General features: G+C 35.8%; 3 protein-coding genes across 3 annotated transcripts in view; 1 reads left to right on the top strand and 2 right to left on the bottom strand.

Annotated features, from left to right (window-relative positions):
• Window positions 1-1,889, top strand: part of LOC111410169 — a 12,771-nt gene extending 10,882 nt beyond the window's left edge. The window contains exons 7-8 of the mRNA XM_023040398.1: window positions 47-788; window positions 1,260-1,889. Coding sequence (XP_022896166.1) covers window positions 47-86 — 40 coding nt within the window. The 3' untranslated portion in view covers window positions 87-788; window positions 1,260-1,889. The remainder of the gene's footprint in view (window positions 1-46; window positions 789-1,259) is intronic.
• LOC111410168 (protein FAR-RED IMPAIRED RESPONSE 1-like) lies at window positions 1,258-5,346 on the bottom strand. The gene is made up of 2 exons (XM_023040396.1): window positions 2,941-5,346; window positions 1,258-2,872 (listed from the first exon to the last, which is right to left on the bottom strand). The coding sequence occupies exon 1, from the start codon at window positions 5,335-5,337 to the stop codon at window positions 3,109-3,111; it is 2,229 nt and encodes a 742-aa protein (XP_022896164.1). The 5' UTR covers window positions 5,338-5,346; the 3' UTR covers window positions 1,258-2,872; window positions 2,941-3,108.
• Window positions 5,347-7,309: 1,963 nt separating this feature from the next.
• LOC111411232 (anti-sigma-I factor RsgI6-like) lies at window positions 7,310-12,383 on the bottom strand. The gene is made up of 9 exons (XM_023041785.1): window positions 12,176-12,383; window positions 11,896-12,059; window positions 11,634-11,732; window positions 10,748-11,527; window positions 10,288-10,629; window positions 8,294-8,406; window positions 7,728-7,846; window positions 7,560-7,614; window positions 7,310-7,472 (listed from the first exon to the last, which is right to left on the bottom strand). The coding sequence occupies exons 1-9, from the start codon at window positions 12,381-12,383 to the stop codon at window positions 7,310-7,312; spliced, it is 2,043 nt and encodes a 680-aa protein (XP_022897553.1).
• Window positions 12,384-16,385: the final 4,002 nt, after the last annotated feature.

The following is a 16,385-nucleotide window of genomic DNA, read 5'->3' as shown; positions in this document are numbered from 1 at the left end:
TATATATATTTATTTATTTATTTATTATTATTATTTTTTTTTCCAGAGATCCGAGCAACACTGGAGAAGGGGCCAAGATGAAATGAAATTCTGTCAGTAGTTCATTCTACTGAAACAAGAGGCATAGAGTATGAATAAGGAACAAATTTTGGAAGAATAAATTCTTGGTATATAACAATGATAGTAACACTGGAAACGTAAAATTTTCCTCAATTATGTTAGATAGCCACATAGTTTGACACAAAACTTGACACAATGATGTGGAAAATGGAAAAAAAAAAAATTTAATAAACAGAAAGAAAAAAATTGGCGCCGGTGAAAAACGTGTGAAATTTGAAATTTTTAAAATCGGCCCACTTGTTAAACCCGACCCAAAATGCCCGACCCAAGCCCATTTCATCTCCAATTCAGATTTTCAGTTTCCCTTTTTAGCTCATTTGGCTCTCTTATGTTGCCCTAAATGCCTCTACCCGACGACTTGAGTCTACCGTCATTTTGCGAAATGAGCTCTCCGTTTCAGATTCTCAGATCCCCCTAGCCGCTCACTTGGCTCTAAAATCTTCCCCGAAAAGCTTCTACTCTGCGACTCTGAATATACCGTCGACGGCACGCTCGTCCATTTGCCCTAATGTTACTAAGTTGCTATTCAATTGGTACCGATTAGCAGAGAGCTTAGGTGAAACACCGTCGAAATACTCAGTGTTTCAGTTCTGAGACGGTCAGGCACTTCTCGTTGATTCGTAATTGCTACCGCATATCGTCTTCGACCACACCTACAGATATCTCAGGTATATAAGTATGAAGTTCATGTTTCAATAAATGGGTTGAAATACCTTGTAGTGATATGACTTTAAAATCTGCAGATATGTGATTTTGTCCTAAATGATTTGTTATATGATTTCCTAAATTCATATCTGTACAATGGAGGAGTACGAAAAATGGAACCCTGCAGTAGTCCCCCCATAGACAAAATTGTTTCTCTTTTAACGTGTCCTTCACTAGGGAGTGAAAGGCTCATTTACTCCTGTAATATGCATATTTAGCTTCCAACTTAAATTGGAATGTTCACGAGTCATCTGGTTACTTTCCAGTGAATGTTCATGTTTCCTGCAGACAGAGAGAGATTAGTGTTGACTGAGGGAGTCATTTGGTTACTTTCCAGTGAATGTTGCTTCCAACTTATTTGCTTCTGTGAATTCATTTCATGTGTTGACTGAGGGAGTCTGAGATTATCCTTTTGTTTGGTGTTTGATCCCCAGGTTAAAATGAGAGGGAAGAATTATGGAGTATGCCATAGTTGTAGATTGAAGGGACATTTTTTTTGCGGAATGCCCGAATAAACGACCTTGCCCATGGTGTAAACATGCGTTTTTGAAGTGCTTCGAGGTGGAGAAGAACACTGAAAACAAAGGCAAATTGTTCGAAAGGTGCAGCGTGAAATGTGGTTATTGGGAGTGGGTGAAAACGAAGGAAACGGGTGCTGAATCAAGTTTAGTCACCAGCACTCCGGATCTGTCTTGCATGTTCGAAACACGATGCCGAATAACTGGTGATCAAGACATGGAGATTGCTATGAACGTGACCATACGCAAACGAGGAGAGCATGTCACCAAATGGGAGAAGAATGGACAATCGTCGGCCTGAGCTAAACTTTATTCGTTTCGAATGAAATTGTAACTCAAATTATGTAAATGAAATTATTGCTGGGAGTATCCAAATTATCCTGTATGCACTACAATCTTGAATTATCTTCCATAATGATATGTTCCGTTTCCTAGAAACTAATTTAACATACATCAGTTGTAAAGTTAAATATACTCGTCCAGAATGTGACAAAGAATGCTCTGTGGTCTAATGAGTTGTCAATTTCCATTGTGTTCTGTCATCAATTGGTTGCTCATGTTTTATTGTTTGGCCATTTACTTAAAAACTCGATGGCTTCTGTGCATTGTAGTTATGAAATTTATCTGCTCATGCAGCTGTTGTTCTTGTGGATTTGATTTAAACCTGCGTTCATCGAAGGCTTTGCTTATTGCCGTTGGTAGGTTAGTAGCAGCTTTATGTAACTTGTTTCTGTTGAATTTTTAAATAGAATATAATACAACTACTATGACTTATATCTATGTAGTAATTTATTGAGCTTTATGCTGGCAGCACTGAATTGGGAATGCAGTCATTGTTTTATATCTTTCTTTGAATTGGGAATGCAGCCAGATTACCCGTTGATCAAGCCAACTATGGGTCGACATGTTTGCCTAGTTAGCTCGTTAGGTCCCAATTATGTTGCGTTTTTGCCATGGGAGATATGGGTGCAAGTACAACACCAACAAATGCAGTAGAATGGTAAATCTTGAAATTGAAGCTAAAAAATGCTTGTCTTACATCAGAATGTAGGATAATCAAAGTATATTTTGTTCTAGTGCACAAAAGTTAAAACCGTGATCAATGTTTGAGTAGAAGTACAAACACAGTAGGACTTCGTGATGAAAAAATATTCAGCAAGAGCCTCTTTTAGTTCATCTGGGTTCCAGCAAGATAACCCTTTCCTCCAAAAGCTTCAAGCAGAACATGATATGCTGCACCAGGGACAAAAGAAGTAGGTGCTGGGTCGTCCTTGTAAGGACCAGTTATTTCATCATGGTCCCTCCGTAGGTGCATCCGTGTTTCCTCCTTCAAAATGCATTCCCAAACCTACATAATGAATATACATAATGAACAATTTTTGCAAAGCATTAATAAATATACATAATGAACATTTATTAGACGGTCTAACTTATTCACCTTCCATATTTAATGTAGGAGTTGTTGCCAATGAAGGGTTTAGACACGTGGATTGCAAGTGATGTGTGAACTGAAGATTTTGGTTCCCACCCTGCGTTAAATAGCATTATCAGTAAATACTACATTATCATTGAAGTCAAATCATTAACAAATGCTAACCAAAAGGAGGTTCGTATAGGAGAACGGTAGCGGCATGTGTAGTTGTTGAGGCGACTGGAGAATGGGCGCTGAAACCATTCCCATATCACTTCCAGGAACCTTCGTTTTCTTCCGTTTGTTAGAACCCGTACTTGCCTGCAAAACAAGGAATGTTCTTTGACATTATCCCTATACTGAGTTTGCAACAACCGAAAATATGCCACATTTGAGTATTACCTTGACTTTGCTCGAAATGGTTTCCAATGGGCTCTTCTTCCGAAGTTTCTTTGGGGCACCTTTTCTTTTCACATATTCTGGATCCCTTATGTTACCACTTCCAGTATCCTCTGGAGCTCCACATTGGAATGATGTCTGAGTCGTATGCGAGGAGAGGACATTACTATTAATACGATTTGTTTCCATCATCTCTTCACATTGACTGTCAATCCAATCAATTATTGCATCAGATTTCGCTTCATCTTCTGCTGTTAGATCGGCCAATGTCCCAAAGCGTTGACACATTTTGTCGTACTTCAATTGCCCTGGCGTACTAATCAAACCATCATAGCACACGGGTACCCTCGTGTGGGCCCTACTCACATCTCGTCGCCATCTCCGTAATATATATCTTTCGGGTATGGATTTCACATCATTACGGACCAATACTGCGATCATATGTCTGCAAATAATCCTTCGAAACTCAAAGTTGTGGCAACTGCAAGTGATTTCACATTCGTCTCTTTGAAATGAGACAAAAAAACTTTTTTTCTTCGAATGCTCGTCATATATTACATCCTCCCGTACCTCGTACGTTGCCCCCGATAATCCATCAGAGACAGAAACAAGGTCGCAGTACATTTTACCCGTGAACTCCTCTTGAACTTCCTTAAATTTCGAAATTGTGTAAACTGCTTGAAATTGCTTCTCAATTCCATATCTTGATGCGCATGGTATCATTTGCGAGAACGACTTGAAGTCTGCTTGAAACTCCTTCTCAACCTTGTTTCTCAATGCTTGTTCGTATTGTTCAACAAATTGCTTCAACGTCGTCTTCGAATGTACGTAACCATCAAAGAATGCATGCATACTCTCACTGCGTTGAGTAGTTGACATCCCTGCCCAGAATGTGGTTTTTAAATAGCAAGGTACCCAACGTTCTCTATTCTCGTACAAACCCGCCAACCACTCATTCTCATATAAGTGAAACCTTTCTACCATCACTCTCCAACCGTTTTCGAAATCTTCTACAAACTGACAATCGTAGACCAAACTGTGTATAGTAGCGAATATAGACCCCTTATCCGCATGGTATCCGAACTTCTCAGGCAACTTCTTCATTATGTGCCACAAACACCATCTATGCTTTGTATTGGGAAACACAATCTGGATTGCATTTTGCATAGCCCTATCCTGATCCGTAACTATCCCATGCGGAGCCACTCCATGCATGCATTGCAGCCAGGTTCGAAAAAGCCAGACAAATGTCTCTGTATCCTCATTCGAGACCAGACCACATCCAAGGAGTGTCGACTGTCCATGGTGGTTCACTCCAACAAAAGGAGCAAATGGCATATCGTACTTATTCGTGAGGTATGTGGTGTCAAATGTGACAACATCACCGAACTCCTTATATGCTTGCCTACTCCTATAGTCTGCCCAAAAAACATTCTTTAGACGCAAATCATCATCCAGATCTATACTAAAGTAAAAGCTCGCGCACTGTGCCTGCATTTTAGAGAAGTATGATTGTAGTGCTGATGCGTCCCCTTGTCCAAGTCTTAAACGCCTAACTTTCTCAACATAGTTACGACAATCCTTCTCGATGCAACTCAAATTCTCATACCCACCCGCTTCAACAACTGCAGAGTTGAAGCTCTTGTGTAATGGAATTCCTGCCATGTCATTCACTTCGAGTCTTCGTTTAACATGTGCACTCAACTCTCGATTGCATCGATACAACCTAGACGTCGAAGGGCTTGTCTTATGATTATGGTCTAGATGTACCTTGTTAATCTTCCATATTCCACAAACATCTTTGGATGCGCAGATCCTTGCTTTACATCCACTCTGCATGGTTGCTTGCGGTTTCAAAGAACCGCTTGTATTTTTTATTCTTTTCCCTTCACGGCTACAAACAAATATAACATTTCTCAATACTCCGTCATCATCCTTTACCGAATTTCGTTTCCTGACCGGGAAACCAATTTCATATGCATATCTTTTGTACAAATCAAAAATTTCATTTTCATCCTTAAATTTCATACCCGGCTCGAGCACAATCACGCCATCTCCAACTAACGTATCATCATCCGCTACATTCATAATATCCACAACATCCTCATTATCGGACTCCACCGGTATAATTTCATCCACATATTCCGAAATTTCTTTCCCTTCATCAAACAAATTATTTAACATGTCAAGTAATTTATGTAACTATAATGCAAATAGAAACTAGTCAAATCACGGTGGACTACAATGCAAATAATCGTTTGAAGAAAAGTAGAAAATATAATATAATGGTTCAAATCTAAACGAAAAGAAGCAAAAAATGAACGAAACTAAAATACAGCAAGAGAATTATATAGAAATGTCCAGTGAGTTTAATGTATTCTTCAGCTCCAGTTTGGACATTTTTATATGCTCATCATTGGATCTCAGCAAGTTTAATGTATTCTTCAGCTCCAGTTTGGAAATTTCAGATAGATAACGCAGTTTATTCTCACGTCATCAATCCAAGGGAAAATTAAAACATAAACAGAATTCAAAAGGCAAATTAAAGCATAAACAGTCTACCTACTCATATCACAATGCAAGACCATCTATCAATAACCAACTCAAAAAACTGTAAAGAGAGAAAATCAAATTACAAATCCCCTAAATCCAAACGGTATGTACAGGAAACCAATACCTTTTTCGGTTATCTCTCGGCTGAAAAATGTTAGGATCCTCTACGTCTAGAGTCTTTTCCCACTGCCAGGCCCTTCTTCATTCAATGTAGTACACGCAAACGACCCAATCAACAAGTTAGAATTTTGGATTTACACAATATGCGTAGTAAGTGTCTAATTAACCTTAAATATTAGTCAAATACCTATTGATTAAGATTATTGAAGAACGACGAAATGGGTTTCTCTACCAGCCACTGTAATCTCTTCCAGCCACCGTAGTTCGATTTCTTTTCCAGCTAAAATAGGTATTTGTCATGCGCCATGTACAGAAGAGAAGGGATGCAGTTGGATCTGGTAACAAGATCGTGCCATTGCAACCGGCGTAGGTCTGCAGATCGCGCCACAATGGGAGTTCCAAAGACCTACACACGGGTTTTGATTCGAAATGAAAATTACGAAATGATACGGGTTTTCACCAATGATACGGGTTTAACAACTGGGCTGGGTCGGGTTTAACAAGTGGGCCGATTTTAAAAATTTCAAATTTCACACGTTTTTCACCGGCGCCAATTTTTTTCTTTCTGTTTATTAAATTTTTTTTTTCCATTTTCCACATCATTGTGTCAAGTTTTGTGTCAAACTATGTGGCTATCTAGCATAATTGAATTTTCCTTCACTTGACTTATTAACCCAGTGTATACCATTACGTGCGTGGATAAAAGATCTAGTTGAGTTCTTAGAATCATATGTAATTTGGCATTTGGTCTAGTGGTATGATTCTTACCTGGGGTGCAATGGGTTCTAAGATCGGTTCTTGTAATGACCTAGTCAAAGTAAGCCCAATTGGTCGGTGCAGCCTAACCTCAGCCTTTATAGTTGGTTTGAGCTCGTTAATGAAGATGCTTACCAGAACCTCTTCAGGTAGGTCCACCAATGGTGCTGCTAAGGCTTCGAACGTTCTCCGGTACTCCTCCACAAATCTTACTTGCCGGATTGCCAAGAATTTTTCGCAGGCTTCCTTCCTGCGTTGACCTGAACCTTAGCAATAGTTTTTGCCGGAATGACTCCCATGTTCTAAACGGATCCCTTGCTTCCATCCACTGGAACCATGAAAGGGCGCTAGCCTCGAGACTCACCTCAATTGCCGCCAGCCTCTCCTTCTCTGAGAAACCATTAATCTCGAAGTATCTATCCGCCCCGTACACCCACCCATCTAGATCATCACTGCTGAAAATTGGCATTTCGAGCTTGCGAATACGCAGCCAATCTCCTCCTAGCATGCTTCGTTCGGCGGTTGCCATGGTTCCATCTGCATTGGCTTCCCCCAGCCCTTCCTGCCATTTCCCCTTGTCTTTGCGATCTAACATGGGCCTTGGGAGGGCACTGGCGGGTAGTCTATTTTCCATAGTGCTTCCTGTTCCATCCGCTTCCGTTCCTTTGCTCATGGCCGCCCTAGATAGAGTTAAAGTGGCCATGGTTTTTTGAGTTTCTTCTACAGTCTACAATATTCTTGCCATGCTCTGTGTGAGATGATCCACCGACCTCTCCAAACCACCTAGTCGTTGCAACTCTGATTTCATTTCCTCCACCTCCCTCTCAATGGCTTCCACTTTACTCTCTATTTTCTTCTGGGCCATCAGGATTCGACGTGCTCTGATACCACTTTGTTAAGATCCCAAAACTGAATTAAATTAAGAGAACGGTACTTTTATTTATGAAATGAACAAATTACAGCAAGATAACAATTACAGAGCCAGTTCAGTAAACTCTGTATCTCTATCACCTCTACTTTCTATCCGATTGCCTGCCTATGACTAATTTCTACGTTTATTTATAGCTTCTGATGAACAGATTTTCCCTCCAAATCCTCCCCCTAACAGACTTCTATTTCCTGTAACAAACTTTCAAGTGTCTAACTGCTTCCAGATGGATCTCCAAGCTTCCTGCCCCTTCTAGAATAGGTAAACCGGATGGGAGGCTTATCAATAACTAAGCTTGAAATGAAAGCACGATCAATCATTGGCAGTAACATTGACCTGTACAATTTGCTGAGCTCAATCGAATAATAGGAAATTTAAAAGGAGAAGAACAATAATGCATGCCAACCATGGAGCACCTGTATCTTCAATAAGAAAAATGACTCCGGTTGTCTATTTCAAATTTTCAATTACATCGTCAATTGTGGATCTTATAGTGCACTTTATCCAAAGTCACTCAAATAATTTTGACAATACCAATTCACACAAATAAGCTTTGATTCTTGCTTTGGGTGTGGTAGGTCCTTAGTTCAATACTCAGAATGTCCCAATCAAATTGAGGAGGTCATGAAACCGACAAATTCATTTTTGTTTCTTTCAATTATATTTGGGGGAAAAGATGAATGAACTAATGAAATAGAGGTAAAACAGGTCTTCAAGACTATAGATCAAACTCATGGAGGACAACATATTGTGACTCAAGCCATGTCAAAAATATTAAAGTACAAAATCATCTCAGGAAAAAAATTAAGAGTAACACCATTAACAACAACAGTGGTAATAAAAATCACATGGATAAAATTAAGTCTTCTATTGTAATCAAGTAAATTGCGCATAAACTGCATTAAATGTGATGTTATAGATCAATCAGAAAACTAAACCTCATTGAGCACTACACCAAAGTCTATTAGTGTGCATAGCTCATTATTTTTCCAAAAATCAAAGCAAATATAACAACTGAAATTTCGATATAAAAAGGGAACTTCTCAACTCATATTCAGATATCACTCTTCATAAACCAGTGGACCATTCTCTGTTAATATAGTAGCCTCCGTTATAAAAAAATGCCTTTGATTGCCTAGAGGTTATAGGTCAAACAGTTTTGCAAAAGGTGGTTTTTAAAGCGTAATGGTCAAAAGGCTGGCTAGAATAGCTTATATACAAAAAAGGCAAGAAGGGGTAACTTGTGGAATTTGGTCTAATGGTATGATTCTAGCTTAGGGTGCGATAGGTCCAAACCATTTAGATCTCATCTATTAATGTCCATTTAGTTATTGGATGTGTGACTTTTCATCAAAACTCCATTTACACCCAATCCATCTAATCTGCCACAACATCCAACCATACAATCAACAAACGAAAAAACTTCAAATCACTCCTTTAAACGAATTTAATAAAGAACCTAAATGGTTTAACTAGTTAAAAAGATGACTGAAATGACAACTAAATAAACAATGATGACAAGAGAAAAGTTCATAGAAACTTAGTCATAGTTATAGTTTTACCCCCGATGTTCAGAACAGGTGGCCTACTAATCTAGTCATTGCAAGATACTTTAAAACCCTGCAAAATACTTCCTTGGGAAGGTAGTCATCAACATTTTTTTGTACAACTGGCAAGTACATGATGAAGGGAGTGGACTAGTAAAATTCAGACCATCTAGGTGAAAAGTGCAATGACTAGTAACATTCCATGGACTGAATTTGGGCATTTAATTCTCAGAAATCCAAATTTATTTCTTGTTAGTTTGATTGACTTTTACAGTCCAGTGCCTATTAATACAAAAGTCCTAGCAGAAAGAATCTCCAGTTAAAATATGATCAGCATCTGGCAAACAATTTTTAAAACAGTACCCCAAAAAGGGGAAATTAACAATACATGTACTTAATTAACCTGTAGCGTGCTGTACACTTTTAATTCAAGGAACTCACAAAACCCTGCTTGTTTCTACTCAACTTACTGATTCAATTGGGAAGTATTGATACATGAAGCTAAAGTAGGGACAGTCATTTACTTAAGCATTAATGACCGTATAAAATACTATGCAGATAAAGAATATAATAGACTTAGAACTAATCACCATATAATATACTTAAGCCTTAATCACCATATAAAATACGTGAATAAATAATATGAAGGGTCAAAAACTGCACCGTTAACAGTGGCAAAAACATTGAAAAGACAAGATTACTAAGGGAACTATTACAAACACGTAAAAATAAGCAGTCATATGTAGAATAAAACGAAAAATCGTGTGAAAATTACACAGTATAATCACTAAAATGAACTGATTTTGTAAGATTATACTTAAGTTATTTTCCTGCAAATCGCACTTTCTTGAGGAAACCCCCGTTCAATTTGTTTGGCAAAAAACACAAAAATAGAAAAATAGTGGCGTAGCCGTTTTGTAGTGGTAAAAGAACACATATATATAATTTGGGGAATGTTTCGGAAAGAATGTTAGGTGGTCTTAGGACAGGTAAGGGAATAATGAGAAGTATCATTTTATTATAAATGACTGAAGAGAAATAATAATATAATAAAATCAAATATAGTACACATGAAATAATCAACCACATACATTAGTAAAAGTTATATATTTTTCCTTAACGGGTTAAGGAAAAAAATGTTAATCATAAGCGATAATTCGCACGTCTTTTATGTATACAATAGTTTATTCATGAAATTTGAAATATGTATAGGTGTATATTAGTTCATACATGAAATTTGAAATGTGCTTCTTGAATTTTATCAGATGGCTCCATCCCTAATTGACGGATCTTGGAATAATTTTCGATTGTGTGACGGATTTCCACCTCATAATCTCCATGAAAAAGAGAAGTGTTAAAGTAACCATAAGCATCGGTTGTGCCTAGCAAACCTTCGTGCCTCCATACCTTCATTATATTGTCGAGGGCATTCCCAGTTGGCAAGTTATTGAAATTTTTATCTGTGAAGCACATTTTCCAGCATCCTTTAGTACTCATTGACCCCCACATTATTATGCCATGAATTGCTGGATGTGCATGAAACTCCTTTATGAGTTGAGTTAGGTACAATGCCTGTGCGAAAGAATAACGTTATAGTTAATTATATGAATTATTTTTTGTCACCCCTCTATTCAAAATTTTGAGTAATAGAAGATATTTTGTGAAGTAAATTGTCAACGAGAATTTTTACCTGTTTAGGTCTACGGGAAACATCGAGTTCTGTAATCCAGATTGGCAGTTTTGTGGAGGCAAGCATATCGAGTGAAGCCCGAACATAAGGTAGATTTGGTGTATCAAAATGTGATTCAAGCCCAATTCCCAAAGGCCCATGATAGCCTTGTTCTCTAATCAATTTGATTTTCTCTAAGTACATAGCTGGAGTCGCACATGTATCTGAAGGACGTTCTATTGTGCTGTAGTCGTTCAGAAAAGGAATTGCCTTCTGATCAATTTGATGAGCCATTTGTAGGAAAGTAGCTGATGAATTTCTCCCCATTCTCTCTTCGTAGTACGAAAAATGGAGATTTTCATTGATAACGTCCCAATGAAAAACTTGGCCCGAGTAGTGTTTCATTATAGATTTCATTCTTTTTTCAGTGGCTAATGGTAGATCTTTTCTTGGAAGCCTTTTTACCCATGAAGGTTGATACCTAGGATCGTCCCATAATACATTGTGACCTCGTACCAAGATGTTGTTCTCCTTGGCAAATTTTAGCATGGTATCAGATTCGGAATAGTTTACTTTCCCTGGACCTTTCTCAGTCGAGTACCACTTCATTTCATTCTCAAATACTGTGTACTTGAACCTGGACAGAAACCATTCTTGATAGGCCTTGTTCTCTAAAATGAACTTACTAACTGCATTGCCAAATGGAAATGTCTGTTGTATCTGTTTCACAGATATTTTTGCATTTTCTAATGGTAGGCCTTGAGAATCAACAACTTGGAATTTTACTTGACGCTTTCTTATCTGTAAATATGTTAGACGTAAGGTATAGTCGATTTATAATAAATGGGAAGCAGAAAATCATACTATAGTTAGATATAAAGTTGCTAGAATTTGAATATAATGCCACCTTCTCAATGCTTTGATCTTGATGGGAATCCCATTCCTCTTGAGTAAATGGATGCAATGAAATGCTATCTGCCCATATCTCGGTTGCAGTATCATTGGCCTAAAATGGGAAAAAACCATAACTTGAATCCCAAAAATCCCAAGGAAATAATCCGAACAAGAAAGGAAATATCTTAAAACTAGGGGTGTCAAATGGTTCAACCTGGCATTTTCCAAGAGAATCATGGCCTTGCAGAATCAAAAAATGGAAACTTTTTGTGTACCTGGAAAAAGAGTTCAACCGGACTGGAAACATCAACAACTATGCCACCCTTGAGCATGGACCAACAGCCCTGTTGAGCCATGACCCATCCAACAGGCCGATCCCCGATTTTTGTCTTGAATACTGCAGCAATGTGAGCCTTTCCATGGCTTACTTGTAACCAAGCTGCAAAAGAACCAGATATGCACCCAAAATAAGTAATAATTTGTATTTATTTTTCTTTCAATATTAAGGTAAAGAATCAATGTCACATTTTGCTTCTTTTTTAGAAGAATTTATACCAGATAAGACATAGAGTTTTTCCTCTTCCAAGTGAAACTTCTGTGAAAAACTGTCTTGGTGTCCACTTCTGTCTGAAGCAACAATGTATTTGTTTCCATCCTCGGATTCTTGATGTTCTAATTTTGCATCTCCAAAGGGTGTCCAGCCATTGAGTCCATGTTCCAGTTCTGGATTTAAAACCATGCCTCCAGAGTACTGAGGTTCCATTGGCTTTGCCAAGCACTGAAACAATTTATTTTTACCTCAAATTAATCCAAGAATAAGTTGATTATTTTATGCTTAAGTGAAATTTGATCCAAATGGGAGCTTGCCTCAGCAGTGTATGTGTGATCATAATGCAACGAATATGCTTGTAGACCTATAGATCGCGTACACAAAAATTGGTAAACTCAGTCACATAACAATAAGTTTGTCGATATATACACATCTCTACTTCTCATTAATTTTATCCAACTTCAAGGATTTTGGCCTTTCGAGCAACAAAATAACAGAAAATAAAACACGCGATGAATCTTGTATCTTGAAAATAATGCCAAAACGCATAAAAAAATTTACGAACCTGAATAAACAAGAAAAAACAGTATCAGGAGAAGCGCATTTTTTCCTTGCATAGAGTTCATGACAAAGAGTAGTACACTACTTCAAAATGACAAAGTCGTGAGAATTAGGCATTGAAAAAGAAAAATGAAAGGCAAGAATAAAGATCTGATATCAATAGCTTTTCGAGTTTTACCAGGGGACTGTATTGCAATAGAATGGAAAAGGCTATGAGTTTTGTTCTTGTATATATACACTTATGTTAAGTCCTCAAGGATTCATTGAATAGGCTATACAAAGTAATAGTTTTATTTCTTATTTTTGTATTTTTCATGTGACATATTCGGCTTCGGGTTGCATATGATTTGATCGATTTTTACCTTAATAGTCAATACAGATGTTTATCGATCGTGTTCTTAACTTTAATGCCTCGTTCAGTTACCGCATTGTTTTAATTATTACATTTTCCTCATTAAGCTATGCGATGCTATGGATTTTCCTTCTTCTGTTTGGAGAATGTGATACATATCAAGTTGTGAAATTAAAGAATATTAATAATCCGCGTAAGTATCCTGTCTTCTAATCATTGATGGAGCATAATATTGAAACCTGCAATAAGGATTCATTGAATAGGCTATACAAAGTAACAATTTTATTGGTTATTTTTGTATTTTTCATGTGACATATTCGGCTTGGGGTTGCATATGATTTGATCGATTTTTACCTTAATAGTCAATACAGATGTTTTTCAATTGTGTTCTTAACTTTAATGCCTCGTTCAGTTACCGCATTGTTTTAATTATTACATTTTCCTCATTAAGCTATGCGATGCTATAAATTTTCCTTCTTCTGTTTGGAGAATGTGATGCATATTAGGTTGTGAAATTAAAGAATATTAATAATCCGCTTAAGTATCCCGTCTTCTGATCATTGATAGAGCATAATATTGAAACCTGCAATAAGGATTCATTGAATAGGCTATACAAAGTAATAGTTTTATTTCTTATTTTTGTATTTTTCATGTGACATATTCGGCTTGGGGTTGCATATGATTTGATCGATTTTTACCTTAATAGTCAATACAGATGTTTATCGATCGTGTTCTTAACTTTAATGCCTCGTTCAGTTACCGCATTGTTTTAATTATTACATTTTCCTCATTAAGCTATGCGATGCTATGAATTTTCCTTCTTCTGTTTGGAGAATGTGATGCATATTAGGTTGTGAAATTAAAGAATATTAATAATCCACTTAAGTATAAGTATCCCATCTTCTGATCATTGATGGAGCATAATATTGAAACTTGCAATGAGGATTCATTGAATAGGCTATACAAAGTAACAGTTTTATTGCTTATTTTTGTATTTTTCATGTGATATATTCGGCTTGGGGTTGCATATGATTTGATCGATTTTTACCTCAATAGTCAATACAGATGTTTATCGATTGTGTTCTTAACTTTAATGCCTCATTCAGTTACTGCGTTGTTTTAATTATTACATTTTCCTCATTAAACTATGAGATGCTATGGACTTTCCTTTTTCTATTTGGAGAACGTGATGCATATTATATATAATTTCATACTTGCAATTATATACCTCATTGTATATGACTTGCCTCAAGTTATTGATACCTTCCATAGCAATAATAAACCCAATGTCGAATTTCCAAATATTGATATTTAAGTAGCATCATATCTAAATTCAAATAAAAAATATGCATTTGATGTTATTCTTGAGAAAATGAATAGGGAAAAATAGAGGTGAGTTTTTTGTTGATAGACCTAGGGATACAGAAAAACCTTTTTATACCATGCTTTATTCGCAAGTGTTTGATATCAGAAGATGGTAGCACTTGCAACAACTTGAGGTAGCAATATCAATAGTGCTATGAGGTAGAACCGCTCATTCAAGAGTCAATATTTCACTAAGACTAATGAATCAACAATACAACATATCAAAGTATAGTACTAAAATAGAATTGATTCAAAAGACAAAAATCATAATATGGGATGAAGCACCAATGACCATCAAATACATAAGAGAAATCATCGATAAAACTTTAAGAGATACTTAAACAATTCAGAACCATTTGGTGGAAAAAAATTATATTCGAAGGAGATTTTCGCCAAGTACTACCTATTATCCCAAGAGCAATAAGACAAAAAATAAATGACCAAAATTTTGTTAGTTCACATCTTCGGGAGAAAATGAATTAGCTGCAACTAAATTAAAATATGCGTGCTCAAAGTGAAAATCAATTTGCAAAATACTTGATTTAAATTGGTAATGAATAGAGCTTTACATAGATGTTGACTTCATCAACTTACCAAAGGAAATAGTTATAGCATGTGATGATATTGAAAACTTGGAGTTAAACTTAATCGATGTAAGGTTTTCAGGTTTAATTTCTGATTATATTACACAACACAAAATTCTTTCAACCAAAAATGAGTATGTTGATGAATGAACTAATTGAGTTATTTGTTGGAGAAAGTGAAGAATTTGGTAGCTTTCACAATAGATAATACAAATTGATTTTACCAAGAAAATTTTCCAAATACATTGTTGCCAAATGGTATCTTACCACATAAGTTTATCTTAAAAAAAGTTGTCTAGTGATGCTCTAAGGAATCTGAACCCATCCGACGATCTTTGCTATAGAACAAGAATAATTTGTCATAATTTCAAGAGATCTATGCTAAAATAATCGTTGTACAATAAGCTGAAAAACAATGTTTCCTTCTACGCATTCCATTAATTCTAGCAAATGATGAAAAATATCAATTCAAATTCAAGAGGAAATAATTTTCAATATGTTTATGCTTTGCAATGACCATTAGTAATGTTTAAGGTTGTGAAATTAAAGAATATTAATAATCCGCTTAAGTATCCCATCTACTTATCATTGATGGAGCATAATATTGAAACCTGCAATAATTGAACTTTGGAAATATCTTGATAAAAAAAGTTAGGAATGCAATATGAGTGGATTTGTTCATTTATTTTCATCTGTAGAAAAATTATGTAGTTGTAAGAATTAAGGGTTGTTTGATAGAGCTTTTGAAATGTTAAAATTTTCTAGAATAAAAGCTCTTATATAAGAACTAGTTTTATGCCATGCAATGCATGGCTTGAATTTTATAAAAGGTGATATTAGCATGTTAAATAAGGAAACAAAGGGAGACTGCAAGCAATAAAAAATTGATTCGATTAATTAAACGATTTAATTATATCAATTAGATATTCAACAATAAAAAAATGATTCGATTAATTAAACAACTTGCTTATATTGAATATAGTATTATCAAATACGTCATTTATAAGTAAAATAATCACTTAGACTAAAATAATAATATTTGATATATAAATTGTGAGTTCCAATAATTTGGGTTTTTAATTCATATATCAAAGGAACATTTATCTTATCCCCAAAAAATACATTTGAATTATAGCAATAAGAAATTGAGCCAACAAATTTTTCATCTTAATTATTTTAACATCTAAAAAAATTTTATATATAAAAGAAATTCGATAATTTTTAGGAATTTTTTTCTTATTGTTACTTTTTCTTCTTGATAAATTAATTTTTAAAATAATCTAATACAATTTTTTGCATAAAAGAATGATTACTAAAAATTTTTACGTCAAAACCAAAAAAAAAAAAAAAAAA

The sequence above is a fragment of the Olea europaea genome, chromosome 15, assembly GCF_002742605.1.
Source record: "Olea europaea var. sylvestris chromosome 15, O_europaea_v1, whole genome shotgun sequence".
Classification (NCBI taxonomy): Eukaryota; Viridiplantae; Streptophyta; class Magnoliopsida; order Lamiales; family Oleaceae; genus Olea; species Olea europaea.
Note: the sequence above shows the minus strand (reverse complement) of the source record. Positions and strands in the feature narration are given on the sequence as shown.

Excerpts from the sequence above, each read along its gene's own strand:
- LOC111410168 (XM_023040396.1), bottom strand. The coding sequence starts at position 5,337 with ATGTTAAATAATTTGTTTGATGAAGGGAAAGAAATTTCGGAATATGTG.
- LOC111411232 (XM_023041785.1), bottom strand. The coding sequence starts at position 12,383 with ATGGAACCTCAGTACTCTGGAGGCATGGTTTTAAATCCAGAACTGGAA. Across the intron at positions 8,407-10,287 it reads AAGCACATTTCAAATTTCAT|TTTATGCGCAATTTACTTGA; the intron begins GTATGAACTAAT and ends CATTTAATGCAG. Across the intron at positions 7,615-7,727 it reads TGGAGATCCATCTGGAAGCA|GCAATCGGATAGAAAGTAGA; the intron begins GTTAGACACTTG and ends AGTCATAGGCAG.